Source organism: Mangifera indica, chromosome 8 (genome assembly GCF_011075055.1).
Source record: "Mangifera indica cultivar Alphonso chromosome 8, CATAS_Mindica_2.1, whole genome shotgun sequence".
NCBI lineage: Eukaryota > Viridiplantae > Streptophyta > Magnoliopsida > Sapindales > Anacardiaceae > Mangifera > Mangifera indica.
The window spans coordinates 3,119,217-3,141,102 of record NC_058144.1 but is presented as its reverse complement, the minus strand read 5'-3'; the positions used below and the strand labels follow the sequence as shown (position 1 = coordinate 3,141,102).

At 35.5% G+C, this 21,886-nt stretch overlaps 5 protein-coding genes across 12 annotated transcripts; all 5 read right to left on the bottom strand.

Moving 5' to 3' along the window:
* Positions 1 to 1,027, bottom strand: LOC123223049. Its single transcript, XM_044646110.1, has one exon. It carries the CDS (start codon positions 844 to 846, stop codon positions 409 to 411), a length of 438 nt encoding a protein of 145 aa, XP_044502045.1. The 5' UTR covers positions 847 to 1,027; the 3' UTR covers positions 1 to 408.
* A 3,210-nt stretch (positions 1,028 to 4,237) lies between these two features.
* Positions 4,238 to 4,594, bottom strand: LOC123223379 (leucine-rich repeat extensin-like protein 6). Its single transcript, XM_044646539.1, has one exon. It carries the CDS (start codon positions 4,592 to 4,594, stop codon positions 4,238 to 4,240), a length of 357 nt encoding a protein of 118 aa, XP_044502474.1.
* Positions 4,595 to 5,549: 955 nt separating this feature from the next.
* LOC123222785 lies at positions 5,550 to 6,640 on the bottom strand. The gene is made up of 2 exons (XM_044645748.1): positions 6,349 to 6,640; positions 5,550 to 6,249 (listed from the first exon to the last, which is right to left on the bottom strand). Exons 1-2 carry the CDS (start codon positions 6,496 to 6,498, stop codon positions 5,680 to 5,682), a joined length of 720 nt encoding a protein of 239 aa, XP_044501683.1. The 5' UTR covers positions 6,499 to 6,640; the 3' UTR covers positions 5,550 to 5,679.
* A 2,834-nt stretch (positions 6,641 to 9,474) lies between these two features.
* On the bottom strand, positions 9,475 to 16,159 carry LOC123223736 (integrator complex subunit 3 homolog). 8 transcript variants are annotated; one of them, XM_044647073.1, is made up of 9 exons: positions 15,629 to 16,159; positions 15,319 to 15,435; positions 12,098 to 15,187; positions 11,828 to 11,991; positions 11,632 to 11,710; positions 10,971 to 11,081; positions 10,605 to 10,733; positions 10,138 to 10,513; positions 9,475 to 9,881 (listed from the first exon to the last, which is right to left on the bottom strand). In XM_044647073.1, the coding sequence occupies exon 3, from the start codon at positions 15,082 to 15,084 to the stop codon at positions 12,172 to 12,174; it is 2,913 nt and encodes a 970-aa protein (XP_044503008.1). In that variant the 5' UTR covers positions 15,085 to 15,187; positions 15,319 to 15,435; positions 15,629 to 16,159; the 3' UTR covers positions 9,475 to 9,881; positions 10,138 to 10,513; positions 10,605 to 10,733; positions 10,971 to 11,081; positions 11,632 to 11,710; positions 11,828 to 11,991; positions 12,098 to 12,171. The 8 variants fall into 8 exon arrangements, with proteins under 8 accessions (XP_044503008.1, XP_044503010.1, XP_044503005.1 ...); XM_044647075.1 differs by adding an exon at positions 11,373 to 11,413 and having other exon boundaries at positions 12,098 to 16,159; XM_044647070.1 differs by having other exon boundaries at positions 15,319 to 16,159.
* Positions 10,237 to 12,163, bottom strand: LOC123223378 (importin subunit alpha-like). The gene is made up of 5 exons (XM_044646537.1): positions 12,098 to 12,163; positions 11,828 to 11,991; positions 11,632 to 11,710; positions 10,971 to 11,081; positions 10,237 to 10,479 (listed from the first exon to the last, which is right to left on the bottom strand). Exons 1-5 carry the CDS (start codon positions 12,161 to 12,163, stop codon positions 10,237 to 10,239), a joined length of 663 nt encoding a protein of 220 aa, XP_044502472.1.
* Positions 16,160 to 21,886: the final 5,727 nt, after the last annotated feature.

Sequence of the window (21,886 nt, the reverse complement as noted above, 5' to 3'; positions counted from 1 at the left end):
TCAAAATGGCTCGAATCTGACAGATCCGACCAAGCAAGGTGTTGCAAGCTCATAATTTTACCACCAAAGTAAAAAGGACGGTCAAATTTTATTACTTCCCTTCTTATGCCAGGAAGTTGGGTGCCTTAAAAGACTTATTTCCAACAGCTCAACATTTACTCATTACAAATTTCCAACAGAAGAACATTAAATTTTATTCTGAAAAGATAAAACAAAAATTAAAGAGAAAAAATAAAATTAAAAAAGCAAAGCTTTTCTTGTCTTGGTCCTTGTTTCTTTCAGGGTAGTCTTGAATGATTTGCATATGATCTTTTCTGGAAAATGCATTTTCTATGAATTCAAGTGAGCAGCGAAATCTATAATCGAAACCTCGTACCTGATATATTTTCTGATTAGCTTGTGCTAGCTTCAACAGGGGATCTCTGAACCAAGTTTAGCTGCATCTCGTGGCACCAACTGACTCTGCGCCAACACTAAAGACTTGTAGATCTCAACGAGCATCTTCTCATCATACTCCTTAACTGGACCCTTTCCAAACCCGTGAACTCCTTGAGGTCCAGCTATGGCTCCACCATAACCAGCACCAACCCGCGAATTAGCAAAACTCATCATCATCTTCACGTATGAGTCACGAAGCCATAAAAAGAACTTCTTCGGAGAAGCTACTCTGAGTATTTTAAGCTTTGGTTTGATCTTGATCCTCCAGGAGCGTCTTCTCCGGGTTGAACTTGAACCCGGATCCGATCGGCTTGTCCTACTCCGACCCGTTCCATTTATCCTCTCGTAACCTCTCCTCTGCCAGTAGCTTCTCAAGCCCTTATACACCGTCATCGAAACACCTTCCATTTTCGGTTTACTTGTCTGGCCTTATTGCGTTTGGAATTCTTTCCTTAAAAAGGAATCTAGATGGATACCGGTGGGTGAAAGTTAGGGTTGAGAAATTTGATTGATAGATAAATATACATAAGTCTGCATTATTATTATATTCAACATAGAATGAAGATATGGGTGGTGATCTTAATGAAGCATGCCAATAAATATTTACCTGCATTTTTCATGGGAGTCGCTGTCAGTATTCAGTGACCAGGGGGGCTTATCAATAGCAATTGCAAGGCACACTCTTTAAAATTTATTGTTACTTATTTAGGAAAAAATATTTAAAAAATTAAAAAATTATCGAGTTTCATTTTCTAAATTTAATAATTTAATAATTTTTTTTATTTAAAGTTTAAAAATTCGTCATTTCCCTTGAGGTTTGAAATTTTTTTTCAATTTCTTCCAACAAGTAGAGCCAGCCCGCCCCATTCATCTTCCTTCGACGGCCAAAGAAGAAGGCCAATGGATCTCAACCACGAGTAGATGTGTCTCCTCAACATTGTCATCATGCGATTCGTCTCCTCGACTGTGATACCCTTAGGTAAATCCCACATCGATAAAGCATGAAAGAGATATTGGATCTATTTGTATTCTGTCTATGTATCCTACATTGGTTAGAGGTAGGAGAATTTGACTGGTTAAATAGTATGTGAACTACTTAAACTATTAAAACTTGTTTTGGGTTGCAAAACCTATAAGCAAAGTGGACAATATTTTGACAGTGGATCGGGTTATTGGATCAATGATGTTATATCGACATCTCTTTTGTTGCGCAATTCATCTCCCCAATGTCTCTTCCGTTGCACATTTGGTCTCCCTAGCATCGTCGATCGTTGTTAGGGTTTAAACCCACTTGTGAGTTTTAAAGTTGTTCGTCGTTGACGGTGAAAATCGACAATCTCTGGAGGGAGAGAGAGCGCTAGTGAGGAAGAGAGTGGTGGGAGGAAGAAATTGACTGAGACGGAGTAGCCTACTGAAAAATCTAGGAAAAAAATTCCAAGCCCTAGGGAAAATGGCGAATTTTCAAATTTTGGATGGAGAAAATCTGTTATATTTTTAAATCTATGGGGAAAATAAAATAATTTTTTAAATATTTTTAACTAAATAACAATTTTACCCTTAATCATAACGTTGAATATTAATAAATTGATAGGTATTTAGGTTGTTTAAAAGTTAATAGATGAAAATATCTTTTCACTAAACCATGGGTGGGAAATAGTCTTTTGACTTAATTTATATAATATTTCGCAGGCCAAAGGACTATTTCCCAGCCAAGCTTAGATGTTATCTTAAAGTCACACTGATGAGGTTTGAAAAATCTAAAATTTCACCCATGACGTAATTTTTATTAGAGATTGGGATAAAATTGTTATTTTATTAATATTAAAAATTATAAAATTTATTATATTTTCTCCTATAACTTTTAAAAACTAACAATTTTACTTTTATCTAAAGTTTTCTAACTTTGAAAAGTTACATTTTTCCCCTAAATTTTTTCTTTATCTCACCACCCACCATCTCCGACGTCGATGACCTTCCCTCTTCACCCTAAATGGTTAGTCAGCACACGTAAACATATATCTTTGTTGAAGACGAAGAGATCCTACGAGATCTGGAAAAGATTCTAGATCTCTTCATCTGAGATCTCTTTGACGACGAAGAGGCTTCCTTGTTGTCTTCTAGATCGTCAAAGAATGTGGTCAGAGGGAAAGAAGAAAATTCTAAGGTTTTAGAGAGGAAAATATGATTTTTCAAAGTTAGAAAACTTTAGGAGGAGTAAAATGTTAGTTTTTCAAATTTAATAGAGAAAAATTTAATAAATTTTTTATTTTTTAAATATTATTAATAAAATAATAATTTTATCCCTTGTTTCTAATAGAAAATTTAAACTCCGATTAACGAATAGGTAGAACTTTAAACTTTTTAAATTTCATGAATGTAACTTTAAAATCGTACCTAAACTTAGGTAGGACCTATTTCATATTAAGAAACAATCAGTTGTGTTTAGCGTTAAAAATGGACCTGAAAGTGAAAAGTCAAAGATTTTGAGCTGTGATTTAATAATAATGGCGCGGCTTCTGGGTAAGGGAAGGAAGTTGGGCCTATATAAATATAAATATGTATAAGTGTGATGGTACAGAAATTAGGTGTTAGGTTTGGAGGTCTGTGGTTACCGGCTTACCGCAACCACATTCTGTTTTGACTTTTGAGGTTGACTCCTTTACTCTCAAAGCAAGCAAACTTGTGCATTTTCCTTCTTGGGTTTATGAAAGTTGATTATTAAAAGTATTATTACTGTTACCTGATATTTGATCTTAATCCCAAATTATCTAAGCACATAAGAAATTATACCAAAAATGTCATTTCTTTCATCTCCAACAACCTCTTAAGTAGATGAGAAATTTCTTTTAACAAACTGCAATATTATTTTCAAATTAAAAATTAAACATCTTTTTCAAATTAATCAATATTTATGTTGAAAAATATAAACCAGTAGAAAAAGTTCAAGGCGTGAAAATGCCTGCATTCATATAAATCACATGGATTACGAAAAAAATGATGCGCTGAATTGGTGGTGGGAAAATTATTCAACTCATATATATATATATTATATTTTTTTAATCTAAATTTTTTAATTATTTTTTATAAATATATATTTTTATTATATATCGTATTATATTCATGTAAATTTTTTTTTTCGTATTTTCTTTAGAGGCTTCATGTGTGGTGGGGTTAGGTTTACAGTAGCTTCTTTTATCAACACGTGTGATGTAATACACTCGTTCTTATCCAAACTTTGTCCAGTCTTGTATAATTGGGTATGCCCATAAATGTATTTTCATGCCTACGACAACGAAGTACTGCGCATGTGTCTGTATATGTATACGTATATGACTACATTCCTGCTTGCATCAGCCAAGATGTTATTCGTATATGTAGACGGCCACTCCTGATAGATAATCAATTTTTATTATGTTAATCTAACATTTCTAATATTAATTAGTTCTCCATTAAGATCAGAAGAAATTTTACATTAAAATAAAAACTCTAAAAAAATAAAATAATATATAAAGAAAAACTGCAGATTTATTAAATTTTAATCGCTGACGAACATGAGAGCATGTTATAATCTACACAGGGAGGACAGATTTCTTATATATTTGGAAAAAAAAAAAAAAGCCTTATTTCTTCTCCAGCAGTCTACCATTAATCTATTGAAAAGCTGAAGCTGCCGATATAGAGCAGTAACTGTAACTAAACATGGTAAAATTTTAAACAATGCTAGAGATAAAACTTAGAAACACCACGGAAACAAATTGAAACCATCTACAGGCCAATTAATCTGCAGCGCAAGTAGGTTTTAGAAGAAGCGCTGCATGGTAAGGAAAAGGAAAATGGAAGGAACAACTAATTTTAGTCTCAATGCGACAGAGTTGGAAGTAACAGAAGACGGTGGTGCTGGTGGGTAATTATAATAGTAGGGGAAGTACGGAACTTCTGGGTTCGGTGGGGAAAGCTCTCCGCCAGTCGGTGGTGGATAATAAGCGCCTCCAATAATCCCAGTATCAGGCGTCCTAGGGTGCAACTTTGGGGGTGGCGGACATAAAGGGCCGGTTGGTGGTGGTGGTGGTGGTGATGGAGGTGGTGGCGGGCAAACTATTACAGGAGGTGGTGGCGAGGGAAGGGGTTGGCAAGGGTTTTCACACGAATAGCACATTGTGCATGGTGTTTGATCTGTTGAAGAAGTTGTTATTGATGTGGAAAATGAGAGGTTGGGAAGGGATAGAAGGATGAAGATGAAAAGGATAAGTAGTTTCCCCATGGAATTAATGTGATATGGCAAAGAGGAGTTTGGGAAACGATGGAGACTAAAAGATGAATTGAATTTGATCTGGATGATAATGTTTGGCTGTTGACAGAAAGGAGGATAGGAGTACATGCGTGTGTGCATTGGTGGCCGCACTAAAATTCCTTCAATTCTATCCTCTATGGCACTATTCTCAAAATGAAATAAAAACAAAATCTCTAAATCAAGAGGTAAGTCTTTTTTCCGTCCGGATTTTGCTACATAAATTATCCCTGCATAATTTATCGCCTAAGATATTGAAATGGCGCCCAGTTTCCAGTAAAAGAACGATGACATTGGTAGGGAATGGTTTGTAACATTCCGTTTACAAAATGGCCGGACGGTACAGAAATGGCCACTAGTTTCCAAAATGGTTGGACGATTTTATGCAAATTTGTGTATCATTTGGTCATTTTGATCAAATTTTTAATGATTTTTATGTGAAAAACCATTAGGGAGAGAAGTGGTGGGAAAGTCAGCCGACAACCCTAAATCCATTTTATGAGTTGTTTTCTCTCTATTGAATTCACAATCCTACAGACTGAATCCATGTCTAGAATATTTCACATTTTTCAATGGGAATTAAAACAATCTCTCCTAAACACATACATTAATTACTTCTGGGGGAAAATCCTTATATCACATTATTATTATTATTATAAACCTGATCATAAAATAAGAAAGTATTTGTAGAAGATTGAGCGTTTGATCATCGTGACTCAAATTTATTCGTCTAATAAATAATATATATATATATATATATATATATATATATATATATATATATATATATATATATATTTTTTTTTTTTTATCAGGACATATCTCAAACCAAATAACCTGGCTTCTACTTAGCAAATTTTATATGTTTATTCATGACCAGCAAATACATCATAACAAAACCTGTCTGAAAATTAGTTATCACATCATAATATGAACACTCAAATTTGACCCGATCAAAACCATTCACCGCGAAGCTCTCTCAAAATTCTTGAGTGTGGAAACGTGTCGGGATCACCACGCATGGCATTTTGTTTCCATATTTCAGTAGCTCTCCTGAGGGCTTCCTCAGCAGTGTCAAGCTGCTCTGGCCTCCACCCAATCACATCTTTTGCAGCCCCGTAATCTTCTCTTCCATCCGCGGTTCCATCAGTGGCTTGAGTTATCGGTTTTCTTGTATCCGCTATCTTAATTTCCGATAACGGTGATGCCTTGTGATCACTAAAATATTCTTTGTCATCAACTGTTTTCTCCCTTACATTTCTCTGTTCATTTTCATTGTCTTTTTCCAACGGCGTGCCATCTATACCAACGCAAATCACGTCTAGATTAGTACTGTTTCGGCGCTTTTGTTGAAATTGAGGGTTAAAGGATTGGTGTAGCCCAGCACTTTCAAGCCTAGGAGCAGAGATATGTGGTGGTTTAGGTGTCACCAGTGGCTCAGTTTCTATAACGTCACCACGGGGTCTTTGTTCAGATGCTAGTTTGTGCCTGGCCGGCTCAGCCTCTGTCCCCTTACCTGTGCCCTGCAAAACAAATGGGACGTGTTGGTTTTTCCCTTTTTAAATATTATTCATGTGAATATCAATTATGAGAAGAAATTAAGAGATTCAAGAGAGTCTTACTTGAGGTTCTCCTGTGTGAACATCAGGGTCAGCAGTTCGACCCCTCGAGGCAGCAGCAGCAGCAAGAAATTTTCTTTGAAAAGCTTGATTGTTTGCCGCCGAGAAAACCCAGAAAGATCTTGTTGCAGTAGCTGCTAATCTTGATTGCATCTTTTTCTATTTTGACAGGACTCAGCTCTGGTTTATGCTCAACTTCGAGTACTTTCTGGTTTCTTTGATGCCAATGGTCTACAAGAAAGGAACCAATTCCAAACAAAGCGATGCAGAAAAATGGAGGCCTTTCTAGAGAAGACACGTGTTAAAATCCGTAACGTAGCAATTGCTTAAAGTGCCTTGCTGTGCTTTGTGGGTCATATGCATCGCAAGTTGCTTAATGCTTCTACGAGCAGCTAGAAAGCCCGAACGTTAAGTAGGGCCAACTAGAATTCTCTACAAATCGGAATGAAACTGTTAACTGAGACTCTGACTTTATAATTCTCTTTCTTTGAGATTCATGCCCTCAGAATGTGCAAGTGGCATAGTCGCAGCTGCAATATCTACTTTCTAATGGTTCCAAGAAACAGTTTGACAAAAATGGAGGTTTATTCACCAATTCCACGGGTTCAAGTTTTAACTGATTTTAAGATTAAATTTTTAAGTTATGTAATAAAATAATTAAAAAATTTAGACTTAAATTTTTATTTATTTATTTGATGTGACCGAAAAAATAACCAAATACGAACGAGATTCCTTGTCTACCAGGAGGGTTTTTCACTCTTTGTTCTAAGGTCCCTGCATAGACATGTAGCCGCAAGATAAAGCCATCAAAAGCATGGAGGCTTCTTCTTCCTCTCTCAATGATCTGTGAAACGAAATTTCTCCTTCAACACCCATCAGTCCCATTTTCATTGAAACTCCAAGCTTCCTACAATCTTTACTATTCTTTCTTTTACAATTTTCTGCTCTAGCTTTGTTTAATCCCAGGGGTGCGTTCCTTGTCTTTCTGTACCTAATCCCACAAGCATCGCAAAGTGACCGCAAACAAAATGCCAAAAAAGAATAAGGGGAAAAAAAATAAAAACTAAAAAGAACCAAATAAATCAACTTTGCAATACCCTCGGGCCAGCTGGACCGCCTCGCCATAGAGGTGTCGTTGTTGTGTGACAATGTGTACAACTTCTCTTGATTTGGTTAAATACAGTTGGTGCTGAACTATTCAAGTCCTCTGGTTCTGATCCCTATTTAATTGAAAAAGGCGGTTGATCATGAGTTCATATAACAGGAAATATGACCTAAATAGCTAGAGCTGAGCACGGTAAAGAGAAATAGAGCACTCACTTTTGTCTTCACGTCCATCACAGTTATCAACTATCTGAAGAAGAGAAAACAAGACCTCTGGTATGTGCCTTTGATTGGGCGCTTTATTGAGAGTTTAAAACATGTTTTTGGATATTATGGATGACCCAACTGGGAGATAGAGGGAAGAAGCTAGATATAAGACAGCAGCGAAGACGATATAAATAAGAATTCGATCAAGAGGGAGAATCTAAACTCAAAATTCTGGAGAGTGAGCCACCAGATAAATATTAGTATCTGGACAAGAGCGATGAGTAATGCAGGTGAAAGCAAAACTCAAATTTTGCAATCATAGACACAGAATTGAGATTGATCAGAAGAAAAGTGATATAGGAAAGAGATAGAGCAGAAACAGGGCACTTACTGGTTTCTTTGCCAGAGCTGATTACGCCGAATGGGCAATAGTAATGTTAACTAACTTTACTAAGCCTGTTGACCTGCTTAAGTGATGGTCAAATAGTTGGCCCCGAGATTTTGCTGCTGTTTTTTTAATATCTCATGTCATCAATACAGTCGGGGAACAAAGCCATAGGGAGTGGTTCATTCTGATCAAATATTTTTACAGGTTTCTAATTTTCCTGTCTCTTGTTTTGCTTGTGGTGGTTGCCTTATAATCTATGAATGCCAGAATCAAGAGAGGTTATTTGTGTCGCTTACTATCCAATTAAAAATATTTATAATTCATACTAAAAATTTGTAACTATTAGAATTTAGAAAGATAATGATGCAATAAAAGACAACATCCGGCTCATATATTCTGGTTCATATGGCACAGACATGTTTTGTCCAGATTAAAAATAAATAAATAAAATGGAACCCACTCACTTTACAGACAGCTTCGACATACCTGTAATGTGGTCCAAATGCCCTACATTATGTAGCAATGGAATCCACTAACATGTGTCTGCTGTGACCCTAAGGGTTGAGTTAAGTGGTAAAGAGGAAAACTTTTCTTATTAAAGGTTAAAGTTTGAATAATATGATCTTCTAAATATGAAAGGTCAAGGTATGAATAGTTTGAAGTTGATTGACATGTACCACGATAAATCACCTTGGACTTACTCAGTACAGTGATTATGGATCAAGTTATTGTATCTAAAGTTTATCTGTTGAGCAAAATCGAACAAGGCAGAGTTCCTCAATCATAAAAAAAACCATGATTCTGCTGGGTGTCACCAACTAATGATTCCATAACCTCATCAGATTATTTCATTTTCATTTTCCCCATAAATTAAAGCAAAATGTATGGACTTTAAATAGTATCAGCAGATTTACCATCCATTCAAAAAGTAAGATGCTGCCAGTCGAAGAAGAAGCTGAAAGTGCCTTGAGACCAAGAAATCATGCCTAAATTAATAGCCGCATATGCAGAAAATAGTAATAAGTGGCGGAGTTTTTTCTTGATGCAAAAGCAGCCGACGTACTTGTGTAAACTGGGGGGTCTGGCAGATTTTGAAGTCTGAATACTGGCTTTAGTTTTTGCAGTTAAAAACTATCGTTTCATATTTTACAAGATTATTAGTTTTTGTTTTTAGCGCCGAAAAACTGAGATTTTACAACAGTTTCACTTTCATATTTGATACTTAAATTTGAAGTTAGATTTCAGGTTAAGAAATTGGGCGTCTTTGTCATTTTATGAAATATATAGGCTCAAATGATTTTACCTTAAACCTTGAGGATCTACGTTTCCCTTTCCACCACTTCTCCAAAGTAAACAAATTGCACACATGGATATGAATAAACCGAATACAGGCTTTCTTATGAAAAAAAAAAAAAAAGCACATATGGATAGATAGACCAACTGCTAAATCGTGCGCTTGCAAGTGGTTTACAGAAGTTGACCAAACATTATATATATATCATTAATCTTGATCAAAATAATAATCAGGCGGTCCGCAATACTCCAAATGAAAAAATAAAACAGAAAAATGTAAAAAGGAAACCTTTAAGAGAAGAAGCAAATATATATTTTTCTTTTGTTGCTCCAAGGAAAAGTTGAGACGATCGGTAGCTCTGCATGGCCCACGCTTGCTTTAAAAAACGAGGACACTTGAAAAAGAACCACCACCAAAAAAATGAAAGATAAAAATGAAGACTCTAGACTCTGTAATTTCCAGGGGCTGCATTGCAGGGAGACTGCATTAATGAACCAGTCCATATGTGTACTCTGACCTTCAATATGTAACCAACTGAATGTCCTGCAAATTACAAATGCTGTCATGATGCAAAATTCTAAAATTAGCCAGAAAATTCTTTCCTTCTCTAAGAAACATCATTAAGATATTTAAAGTCATAAAAAAGATGATCAAACAAGGCAAAACCAAGCAGGAAAGTATCCCAGTGTACAAATGGCAAGTATGAGAACAACTCCATCCTACTTATCGAGAAGTTCCCAAAACACCTTCACTTGATTTAAAAATCATAAAATAAAAGATTACAGGGTTAAGTCCAAACCTTCAACTAAAGTTGAATCCACCAGAAGGAACAGAAAGTTCATTGCCTCCAAAACGAAATCCAGCTTGGGAAGCATCACCAGGAGGTAATGGCTCATCTTCATCCTCCTCCACCCAATGTCTCCAGAATTTTCACCACCTTCTCATATATCTCATTGTTATCATGACTTTGAGGGTTTTCAATCTTTTCTAAACCCTCTGCCTCAGCAATAACTTGGGCAAACACATTCACATCTCCTGTATTACCTGCATTTTTCTCAGCCTCCCCAACCTTCAAGATGTTCTCAAGCCCTTCCAAGCAAACTGTAACAATTCTTGGGTCTGGACGGTTCAAGAGATCACACTAGGGCTTAATACACCCATGGCTCACTAAGAACCTATCATATACATATAAAACGCTATCTGTTATGTATGATAATAATAAATGGGTAAATTTGTCATCATGAGATAAGGGAATATATTATATACTTTATCTGCTCCTTCGTACCACCAGAAGTAGCATTTGAAATAGCCCATGTAGCTTCCTTCTTGATCTCAAACTCAGCATTTTTGAAGCAGTTGAACAAGGGGTGCAATGATACCAGCATCAATTACAGCCTACATTAAATTTAATAAAAGCTGCAAAATCAATCTTCAAAAATTGACAAGAAGGCCAAAAATTACCCAGAAAAAAACAAAACTGAAATCTCCACAAAATTATCCTATGGGACCCTTCAATACATTGCAGCTAAAGAAAATAGTGAGATGCTATATATGATCAAACAATATGAGATAAGCTACCTAAGCAAAAAACCAGAAACTCTGGAAGACAAAAAAAACAGATGATTCACCAACCTGTATCTGATTTACGTTTCCAGCAGTGATGTTTGAGATAGTCCAACAAGCTTCCTTCTTGATGCTCTTCTTGTAATTTTCTGTCGACAGGTTCAAAAGGCATGGCAGAGCCTGATGGTTTATTATACAATGAAAGAAGAAATAAATAAAAGGATCAGACACAGGCTCAAGAGGCAAACTATGTTAACCAAAAATAAATAAATAACCCCTGAAAACCAGAATGCATACCATATAAAGTAAGTTTCCTTAAAATTAAATTAAAAGAAAGTACAAGAATGTTTAGACAGGGAACTGTCGGACATACAACTGTAGTATATCACTTCTACATGGGTCACTGTTCTAGTATTTACTTTTAACTTTTCATATACTAGCAAAGTATAAACAGAAATGTAAGGTGTTCACCTTAAGAGCTACTCTTAATTATGTCTCTCTATCATTTCTGCCTGTGGGCATAAAACCAAGAATTTGAAAAAAATTAAGATTTCCATATGCGAAAAGCAGAAGGCCGTAAATTAGAATTTCATTTTAATACGAACAAAACCTTGTCTACAACAAATGTCAGTTTACCAATAAAATTCAATGTTGTGGATGCCAAGAAGAAATAAAATTAAATTAAAAAGTAATACAGACTTGCATCATTAACAAATTTAAGAACAAATACCTGAGTCTGCATATCATCCCCAGTAACAATATTTCCAACTGTACGAAGGGCAGGAACGAGCACTGAAGGAGATGGATGACTAGAAATATACACAAAGGTATAAAGGATTCAAAATTCACAATTGAGATACTGGAATAAAGGAGAAACAAAAACTAAATACTAATACACCATAAACAAAAGAAAATGAAATACTCACAGTAAAAGTTCAACTAGCCTGGGGCAGATACAGGCCTCAATAACAGCTTGGATTTTGTCATTGGTGCCATCTGATAGATATGATAAAGCCCAGCAAGCATCTATGAGGACTTCGTCATCATTTGAATGCAAAAGGCGCTTGAGAGCTGGAAGTGCAGGCTTTGTCTGGTCATGGAAAATAAAAGGAACCAGGAATTAGCAACAACAAATGTCAGAAAAAATGAGATAAAAAGCACATAATATCCCAAAATTTAACTGAAAAAAATCCAACCTGCTCAAACAGAGTCTGTGGCTTGCCCCAGAAGGTGAAAGAAACATCATCCTGACACTTATACATGCTGCTTGTTAGCCTTCTAGACTGACAGACAAGTTACTCAAAACATCAGAGCTACTTGTCCCCTGCACATTAAAATGATTCACTAACCATAAAATAGCAGACCGGTTTATCATAATCCCAGTTGAATTGGAGAAAACAGAATCTTCATTCTTCTTGTCAAACTTTTCTGAAAATTTAGCTAAGCTGTCAAACAACATTGAGGCATTAGATATAACCCATGCAGCCAGAGCTACAGCTGAAAAGTCCTGGAATACATTATTTGGCAATAACATTATTGCCCCAACAAGCTCAGGCGTTGGGGCACAACAATTGCATAATGACAAAAGGCCTCCAACAGCGATGGCATCAACATTTGCATCTAATTCATGAGAGCAGAAAAATTTCAAAATGATCTTCTCCACCTGAACCTTAGAAACTGCAAGCTCTGATCGAACCAAGTCCCAAAATTTATGTTGTTCTAGGCAGTCCCAATGGAGAGAGTTCATAATTAAGTGGGAAATGGCTTCTATATTTTCCCCAAATAAAGAGTATTTCTTCAAGCTAATTTCTAGCCGTATATCTACAAGATCAGCATGATCCAAACTGACAATAAAATTGATAATGTTTTCCTCACTAACTGATAAATCAGTGAGATGACGAAAGATGCTGCCAAGTAAGAATTTCTGTCTTTTCTTTCCCCACTTGTAACAAGATATCAAGTCAAAGAGAAGGAGCTTGGACAGAGATGTATCATCTTCCCCATGTGAGATAGTTTTCAAGTATGTTAGGAAACATCTGTAAGCAGCAAAAGCACTATCCACTAACTTAGCAACTAATTCTTTATCAGGTACAAAAGTTGAAACAACAGATCCAAAGGAACCTCTTTTTCTTTCATTCTGAAAAGAAAAATAACCATCAGCATGAAAGATCAGTAGCTCCATCCCTGAACCATTTATTTTTAAAAGATCATTGTCAACCATCAAATTTTTCACTATATCTGCCTCATAAGCTAGCCTTGAAGCATAAGATAATATGCGGGCTCCAACAGGAAAACCATTCTTTAACCAGAACAACAACAATTTTTGCATCTTCTCATGCTGTGAATATATTAATGTGCGAATTATGAAGGCCGTTGCTGACCCAATTTCATCGTCATGCTCAAGAGCATCTGGAGAATTCTCAAGAGAAGCAAACAGCTTGTCTCCATTCAAATCAAATTCCTTCGAGATTTTAGAAGACAAAACTTCCGGGTCAACAGAAGCACTTTCGGGGTTTTGGGACTCAAGTTTTACAAATGAAAGAAGTAGTGCATCCAAAGTTTCAAGACCAAGTTTGGTTGAATTTTTTATAGCTTCTCCCAGATTTTGAACCAAACTCATGATAGTTTCAGCAGTAATAACTAGTGAACTACAAGGAGTAGCCAAGTCATCTGAAACTAAAATAGAAGCATCAGCAGATCTGGTTCTCCATCCAACTTCCTCGGTTTTTGTTGGTTGTCTTTCTGGAGATGGTGCTAAAAGTTGCACCCTGGACTGCAGCTCCTTAGAAAGGCCAGCTTTCGAAGCTAACACAAGCTTCCCAAGCCTCTCTTTCAGATGCGGAGAAAGTGCTTCGCATGAGGTCAATACATCCAGTGAGTGAATCACTCCTTTCTTAACCAATGCACCAAAAGAAGATGTTACTCCTCTAACTACAATATCATTATGGTCTGTATCATAGTTGTCCACAAGGAGGAACAAAAAATCAAGAAGGGTGAATGTCATGTCAATGTATTGGGGTATGGAGCATACCATCAACAGAATTGCAGGCTCAATATTCATGATCTTATCTGAACTTTCTTCAAAGAAAAGCCAGTCGAAAAACAGTGCCAGCTTCGCATTTGCTGCAACATAATTCTTTCTGCAACATTTTAGAAGCCAACCTATGACAGCCCATCTAGGAATAACACCCGATTGAAGAACTTCATTAGAAGGGTGATGCCCACAACATATGAACCTAACAATGTCAACTATAAGAGTCTCTCTCTCTGGCCCAAATAGAAACTTCTTAGCAAACCATGACTGATATCGTTTTTGGCTTCCCAATTTCACATGTGTAAGCAAAAACCGCAACTGGTTTTCCATCTCAGGAGTGATCCTAAGTAAAAAATAGCAACTTGAAGTCCTGAGGTGATACAATTGTGATAAATCTGAAAACCCTGGAGTCTTAAACTCATTGGGGTTCAATACCAAATCTTTCCATATAGCTCGAAACACTGGAACATGAAACAAATCCTGTAGCAACCGAACAAGATCCCTACCTACCTTTAAACACAAATGAAATTGCTCCCTCAACATCTTAACACAAAACTCAATCTCCAACTGCTTCAAAGGATCTAATTTCTCATTACTTGAAAACCTACAATGATCAGCTAATAATCGCAGAAAAGTATACAATGCACTACTCAAAACCAAAGGTTCCTCCTCTAATAAACAATTCCATTTACCCAAAAACAGACTAACCAGCTCAAAACACAACCACAAATTCTCATCACTAAAATCCCCACCAACAATTTGCCTCAACAAACAACACAACAAACCATTAAATCCTATAGCTAAAACATCAATCATCTCCTTGGTAACCCAAATCAGCTGACTTTTCACCGAATAAAAAAGTTTCACATACAATTCATTAACAACTTTAACAAGCAAACTCACAAATAAACCATACCCATCAGTGACAATCGCATGTAGATGCTTGATGTGGACTTTGGCAAAGTGGGGTTCAGTCAAAACGCCATAAAGTATTGCACTATTCAACTGTGAGTATTCTTGTGGGCTAGGAATCTTCAAAGGGAATGGGGGTCTCAGCTGCAGCTCAACAGTCTCAAAGGATTGTCTCAGAGAGAGCTCAAACTCGTTCTCCGCCTCATGTGGTGCAAGTCTTATCAGTTTTGAAGCCATGACGACTTCATAAAATGCATGAAGAAGAATGAATCATATACAAAGTACTTGAGCTGATAGTAGTTTATGTTGTACAAACCAAGAGAGAGATCTTGTTTTTCATCTGTCGAAAGGGTTTAAATCAATTTCCTTGCGTTTAATGAAGAATAAAGAGATAGAAACAAGGTTAATTATAAAATAGCCTAATTTGAGGGGTGTACACAAAATTATAGAGCGTTGGAATAGGGTGTACACCTTGAACACCTTACAATCTTGCGTAAATCATCTAAGTTGCTGTTGAACCGAGGATCCAAAATGTTTGGATATACATAAATCTTGTTTTCAACCGTAGGACTATGACAGTGAGTGTTCCTAACAATGTTGAATCGGTCCAAATGTGAAAAAATTAACAAAAGCATTTCACATTAGAGCATATCGATTTGTTTGAATCCCATTATAATCTTCCATCAAGAGCTTATACAAATCAGAAGATTTCCAAACCTCTTGACTAGAATGTTAGTCACACTAGCATCATTCACAGCCAAATTCGGAAAAACGAACTTACATATTAGCTAACTGCAAGTATACAGCACCAATCTCCAGCTCATTTGAAACCCTAGGGACCTTCAGCTTAATTTGACCGGTTTAGTCTTGATCTCCCTCCTGTCCAGCTTGTGTGCGTTGTTTGACCGGTTTCTTGGCTGGATGGCTTGAGTTGCGCCCTCTATTGAAGACTGCTTGTTTGATTGGTGTTGCTTCTCCTGTGGTAGTTCCTCTTTGTGATTTTTGCTTGGAGGGGAAAGGCTTGTGGCTGCTGGGTTGGCTTCTCCCGGCATGTAAAAATTTTGGTTGTGTCTTTGTTTTTGTTAGACGCCTTCCTCTGTATTTTTTGGCTTAGTTTCCTCTTGTTGCCAATCTCTAGTCCTTGTAGATCTTTAAACAAGAAGATTGGATGGTAGTTTCATCGGTTTCTTAGGGCATGCGTTTTGAAGGGTGGTGTTTCTGATCTTGTGGCATGGTTCGGGTAAGCAAGGACAAATGCGGGTCGAGATAATATGGATGTAGATTGAAGATGATATGAATGTAGATTGAAAATGAATAGAGTTATTTATTCGTAATACATCCATTTGTGAGTTATTTATTATTATTAATTTTTTATCGTGTCTCTTCTATTTTTATTATTTTAATATATTTATTTTATAATTATTAATAATTTTTTTAAATATATAAGTATTATATGGAAGAATAAAAAATTAATTTAAATTATAAAAATATTTTTTATATATTTAAATAATCTTAATATTGAACCTAAAATAAATATTTATAATAAAATGTTTAGTATTTATATTCTTTAAATTTATTTTTAACATAATAAATTCTTTTAATTTTAAAATAAATTTAAATTTATTTCATATTTAAAAAATAAAAAATATATAAAATTAGTATTAAATATATTAAAAGTTTGATGTTGAAGAGGAAGATGAAGGCAACTAAAAAAAATAATAGATGATTTTTAGATAATTAATTACAAATATTACAAGCAATTTATCTATTTTGTCAAGATCTAAAATTAAGTGTCAAAAAACAACGTTTTACGAACATGAGTGTAAATCTTCTTTTACAGTATTTCAACTCTTAATTTGATTCGACTGTTGTAAGATTTGATATTTCAGGGTCAAGAAGGTTAAGGGGTGGAGGGAGAGACTCGAGAAGGTTAACGAGTGGGGGGAACACCGCGCATCCATGCGGGGATAATAGCTTATGAAGTTTTAAAAAAAAGGCTATTTTGTGCCAGGAGGTGATGCGAGGTTAACAAAAGCACACGGTTCTGGTTTTCAGCCGTTAGATCAAAACGATGCTTGCGTGCATTTTAGACGTGGCAGTTTCGATGGATGTTTGGGTTGTAACCTGATTGTCAAATATGGGCCGCTACCGGATCAACGGCTTGCTCTTAGCATACTGCTATTGATGGTCCTTTGATCCGGTTGTCTAACTGTTCAATATGGTTCTGCATTAGCCAATGGGCTTTAGTTATTCGATACTTTATAGCAAAGTTGGGCCAGTGTAACACCTTCAAATTTGCGTTTTATTTAGCCCAAGCCAGCTTAGGAGAGGCTCAATATGCGAAGGTTACTTGCATAATTGACCATTCTGTATTACAGAATTTCCACAATCAAGGATTAACATAAATGAAATGTTGGTCTGTTAATACTTATTATATATACAATAAAACTATATATACTTAATTTAGATACATAAATATATATACATTTATGTGTGTCATCATATGATTGAAAGATTTTGAATTTAATATAAAGTAATAGCTGATAATATAATAACATATATAAATATGTATAAATTTGTATACTCTAAATAAATACATATAGTATTACTCTTATATATAATGGTTACAATTTTAAAGGCTGAACAAATTTTTTCGTAATATTATCTTGTTGCAGACATTTTATTTTGCTGCAGGACTAGGAGGGTTTCATGAGTAAACATGTCCTTCAATTATCTGGTTTTATCTACACATGGGAATCGGTTCAAAATCCAACATTGATGGTGCAGTTTTGAGCACTATAACAGTAGCTAACCAGTAACCACTTGACATACCCTTTATTCACGAGCAAAGAGACAAAGGCCATTTAAAGAAATTATTGTACTGAATTTGTCACACAAATCACACGATTCAAGGAATTTGTTCATAAATGTCACGAAATCATCACCCATTGCGAGGGAAAAGCGAAATGTATAACATCAATCGTTATCAAGTTAACTATATACATGTAGATTGTAATGGGTAGCATTACCACACTCAGCCCACATTATCCTGAAATATGATCTTAGGATACCCATATTTCAAGCTGAAAAGTGAAAAGCGTTTTGTGAGTGACAATTTGCATTCAATAAGTTGACCAACTCATAGCCATTTATAAAGGTCTTGGTGCTGCATCATGTAACTGCAGAAAACAGCTTTTAGTCCCTTCAGATAAGAACCATGGAGCCCGGCTTGCCATCAATAATAGATTCTGAAATCTCCAAACAATGCCATCGAACAGTTTACTGTGTCTTATCCTCACCCCCACAACAATCGTTACCAATACCATGATGTTCTCTTTTCAGTACTGTTCTCAAATTCTGCTGAGCCTCAACTCTCGCTAAATTTCCAATTTGAGTTCCACTAATAGAGGGCCGCGGTCTCTGTCTCTCCATCACCATCAGCCAACTAATTTATTCTCTTATCCCAGTTTGCGAAATCTTTGGATACAAATTTCCAACTATGTATCAGATAGAAATACAAAGCTTAATCTTTGCTTGATAAGCTTAATGCTGATCAAGCGAAGGTTAACTAGTGATGAAAACTGAATTCACCCCGTCATATAAGTGAATTTCTGTAAAAGTGAAAACGACAACACAAAAAAGAGAGTAGAGTAAGAGGTGGGTTATTTGTTTGGTCGTACAACACTTATATTGGAGGAGGGAGGCCTCTAGGCATTGGTAGCCATTCTCCTATATGGAGCGGCCATGCCACTCTCTCATTTGTTTGATTTTTGTCGTATTAATGGGCAAATAATATCGTGTTCTCGAGATGGAATGTGCGCCTGACCGACCTCTTGATGAGACCTTGGCGTGCAAAAGTCATCAACACACAGTAATTACTACTTCATTTGCTCTCCTTGCCTTGAATCACCGAAAAGTTGCACATTTTCTATTCTATTCACTGCTTATCTCATGCTCCACTAAGGCCTAGCTATGTCTATCTCCATGTGAAATAAGTGGCTTGGCATGTAGTTCAGTCGGCATTGTAATTTAGCCCATAGTTTAATTATCATATATTCAATTGCCCATTATTCCTTTATATAATATTCCTTCATTTTCACTGTCTGGACAGCTTTATATGATTTCGCAGTCACTGAATGAACTAGCTTAAAAGAGATAACATGACATTTACGACCTTAATATAGATTTCCGTGTACACTTGGGCAAAATGAAGCAAGTTATGGTGGGTCGTTCTTCCAATTAAGCAACAACAAAGTCCTGTTGAACATTGGCAGCTTCTTCCATCAAGGTCCAATGGAAAAGGCAAAAAGTTAACCTAATAAAGGCTCTTGCATATGATTCATTCAAAGTGAGAAGCTTTTTTCAGAATAAAATAAGAGAACAGTACCAAAAGAATAACACAATGTTTTTAAAACTGGGTTGATGATCAAATTGATTATCTCATTAATTTATGATTCAACCAATTTAACTTATTATCAAATTATAATGAATATATTTTGCTTAAAAATTTGTCAAAAATAAAACCAATTAAAATACTCACATCTATGGAGATTAAAACATATCTTTTTTAAAAAATAATAATTATTTATTTGATTTCAATGAAATAATTAAAATAAAAAAAGTTTCAATCTTATGATACAAAAAAATATAATTTTGTAAATTATTATCTATAGAAAACATTTTAATAGATATACTTTTTTTTTAAATTTATTTTTTTTATGAACCTTTAAAAATTCATCCAAACTAATAAAAAATAATCAAATTACTCAAAAATAATTAAAATTTTAAAAAATATTTTAAATTTTGGTCAAACCAAATTTGATCGAATCACTGAATAAACAATATTTTTATATTACTTATAATAGATTTAGAATTAATTTTTAATTTAACCGATTGAATAAATAAATCTAATTTAATTTTAAAATCATTAGAATAATACGAAGTCTTAATTTTTATCAACTCAAGCTCACACGTGATATTATAATGACAAGAATTAAACTTAACTTGAGTGTTGTATATATGCCATAACAAATGTAGATACGTGGAGGTATAGAAACAGGAGCATTGCTCGATCGAATTCGGTTCGGATAAGCAAATCAAAAAGAAGATACGTGTATTGTTTTTTTGAGTTGATGATGATAATAAACCCTAGTAGGGCCAAACAATGGAGAGCCGTGGTGATTTGACACCATAAGGGCAGTGGTGGGGGCCGGCTATTCTGTTTGGCTAGGCATCTCAGATTTTTCCCAATCACATGTGAGTTTATGTACTCATGTTGTGTAAAAGTATTAAAGTTAAAATAAGGGAGCACTGGGGCATAGCCAAGCTATTATGTCCCATATACAACAATTCAGTTTCACAGGGGAAAGAGAAAGACCTAAAGCTTTAAAGCAATTCGAGCCTACTACTTATAATTTTCCAAAAAACCTTTAACACACACACAGACACGGTCTGAGGATTTTCGTACAAATGCAATGCTCAATAATTCACTGAATAACGGACAAGATCATGTGATTGCAGCTCAGTTTCAACAAGTAATCTGTGGTAGGACAAAGTGCGAAGAAGTTACAGTGTCCTATGGAATAAGAGAACAAAAATCTGAAATGAGATGATTTAGGAAGATCGTTTAGGTATAGTTGATGACGACTTACAATTTGGGGAAATTAAAGTTAAAGGAATAAGAGTGGATTATGGGAGACACTGTGATCAGCCTGACCCGTCCATAAGGGGTGAAGAATGCTAGTCTGTCCATGCGCAGGCTAGTGGCCGACAGCCTATCTCCTCCATAAACTACGACGCACTAAAACGTGTCGTTACATGCTGACAATCGTCTATGCAAAGTACAACAAATCATTTGTTTCTTTTCATTACCCAATTTCAAAGATAAAAGCCTCATTTTTTATGGTTCTCAATCTCTGGTTCACTCCACACTTTACCTTCTTCAGTGCAGATGCCACACAAGTTTTCTTTTCATGATGCCTATGTGATTTGAACCCTTGTTTTTTTATGTTGAATTCATTTATTTTGTTACTCGAACGAATTTTTTTAAAGTTACCTTAGTTAACTTCTAATAGTTTAACTTTTTATCTATACTGTGATAGTCTCATTTTAATTAGGGTAAAAAAGAAAAGGTTAAAGGACTATTTTTTTCCAAAGTTTTAATGCAATCTAAAAAACATATGGCCAAAGGACTATTTCTCACCCAAGTTTAAGTGCTATTCCGAAGATATACCCATGAGATTTGAAAAACTCAAAATTCTAACCATCCGTTAAAAATCTCAATTATGATTAAAGATAAAATCGTCTTTTAACAAAAAACAAATTTTTTATTACGTTTGGCTCTCTCAACTTGAAAATCTCACAATTCCCCCTACCTGAAGTTTGAAAAACCAAAATTTCTCCCCTAAGGTTTGCAAATCATAGTCATAGTCACTGAAGATGGTCATCTTCGATGGCATTGGCTCTCCCTGTTGATCACTTTTCAGCCATCAACATAGACTATTTTCTCTGACAAAGATAAAATCATCTTTGTCCGAGATGAAGACGACCTTTGGTGGTCTCAGACGGAGACGACGTGGCCATCTGAGACCACCGACGATTGTCTTTGTCTTGGATGAAGATGAAATAGTCTTCGTCAGAGGAAATAGCCTATGTCAGTGGCTAGGAAGTGATCGATAAGGAGAGTTGAGCCCGAAGGGAGAGCTAACGCCATTGGAGATAGCCATCTCTAGTGACTTCGACCATGATTTGCAAACCCTGGGAGAAAATTTTGATTTTTCAAACTTCAGGTGGGGGTTGAATTGTGAGTTTTCAAGCTAAGGGGGGAATGTAACAAAACTTTATATTTTAAAATTTTTTTATTAAATAATTATTTTGCCCCTAACCATAACTGTGATTTTTAAAGGATTTGTGAGATTTTAGATTTTTCAAACTTCATTGGTGTGACTTTGGGATAGCACTTAAACTTGGGGGTGAAATAGTCCTTTGGCCAAAATATACTTATAGCAGATGAAAAATCTAAACACCTATCTATACCTAA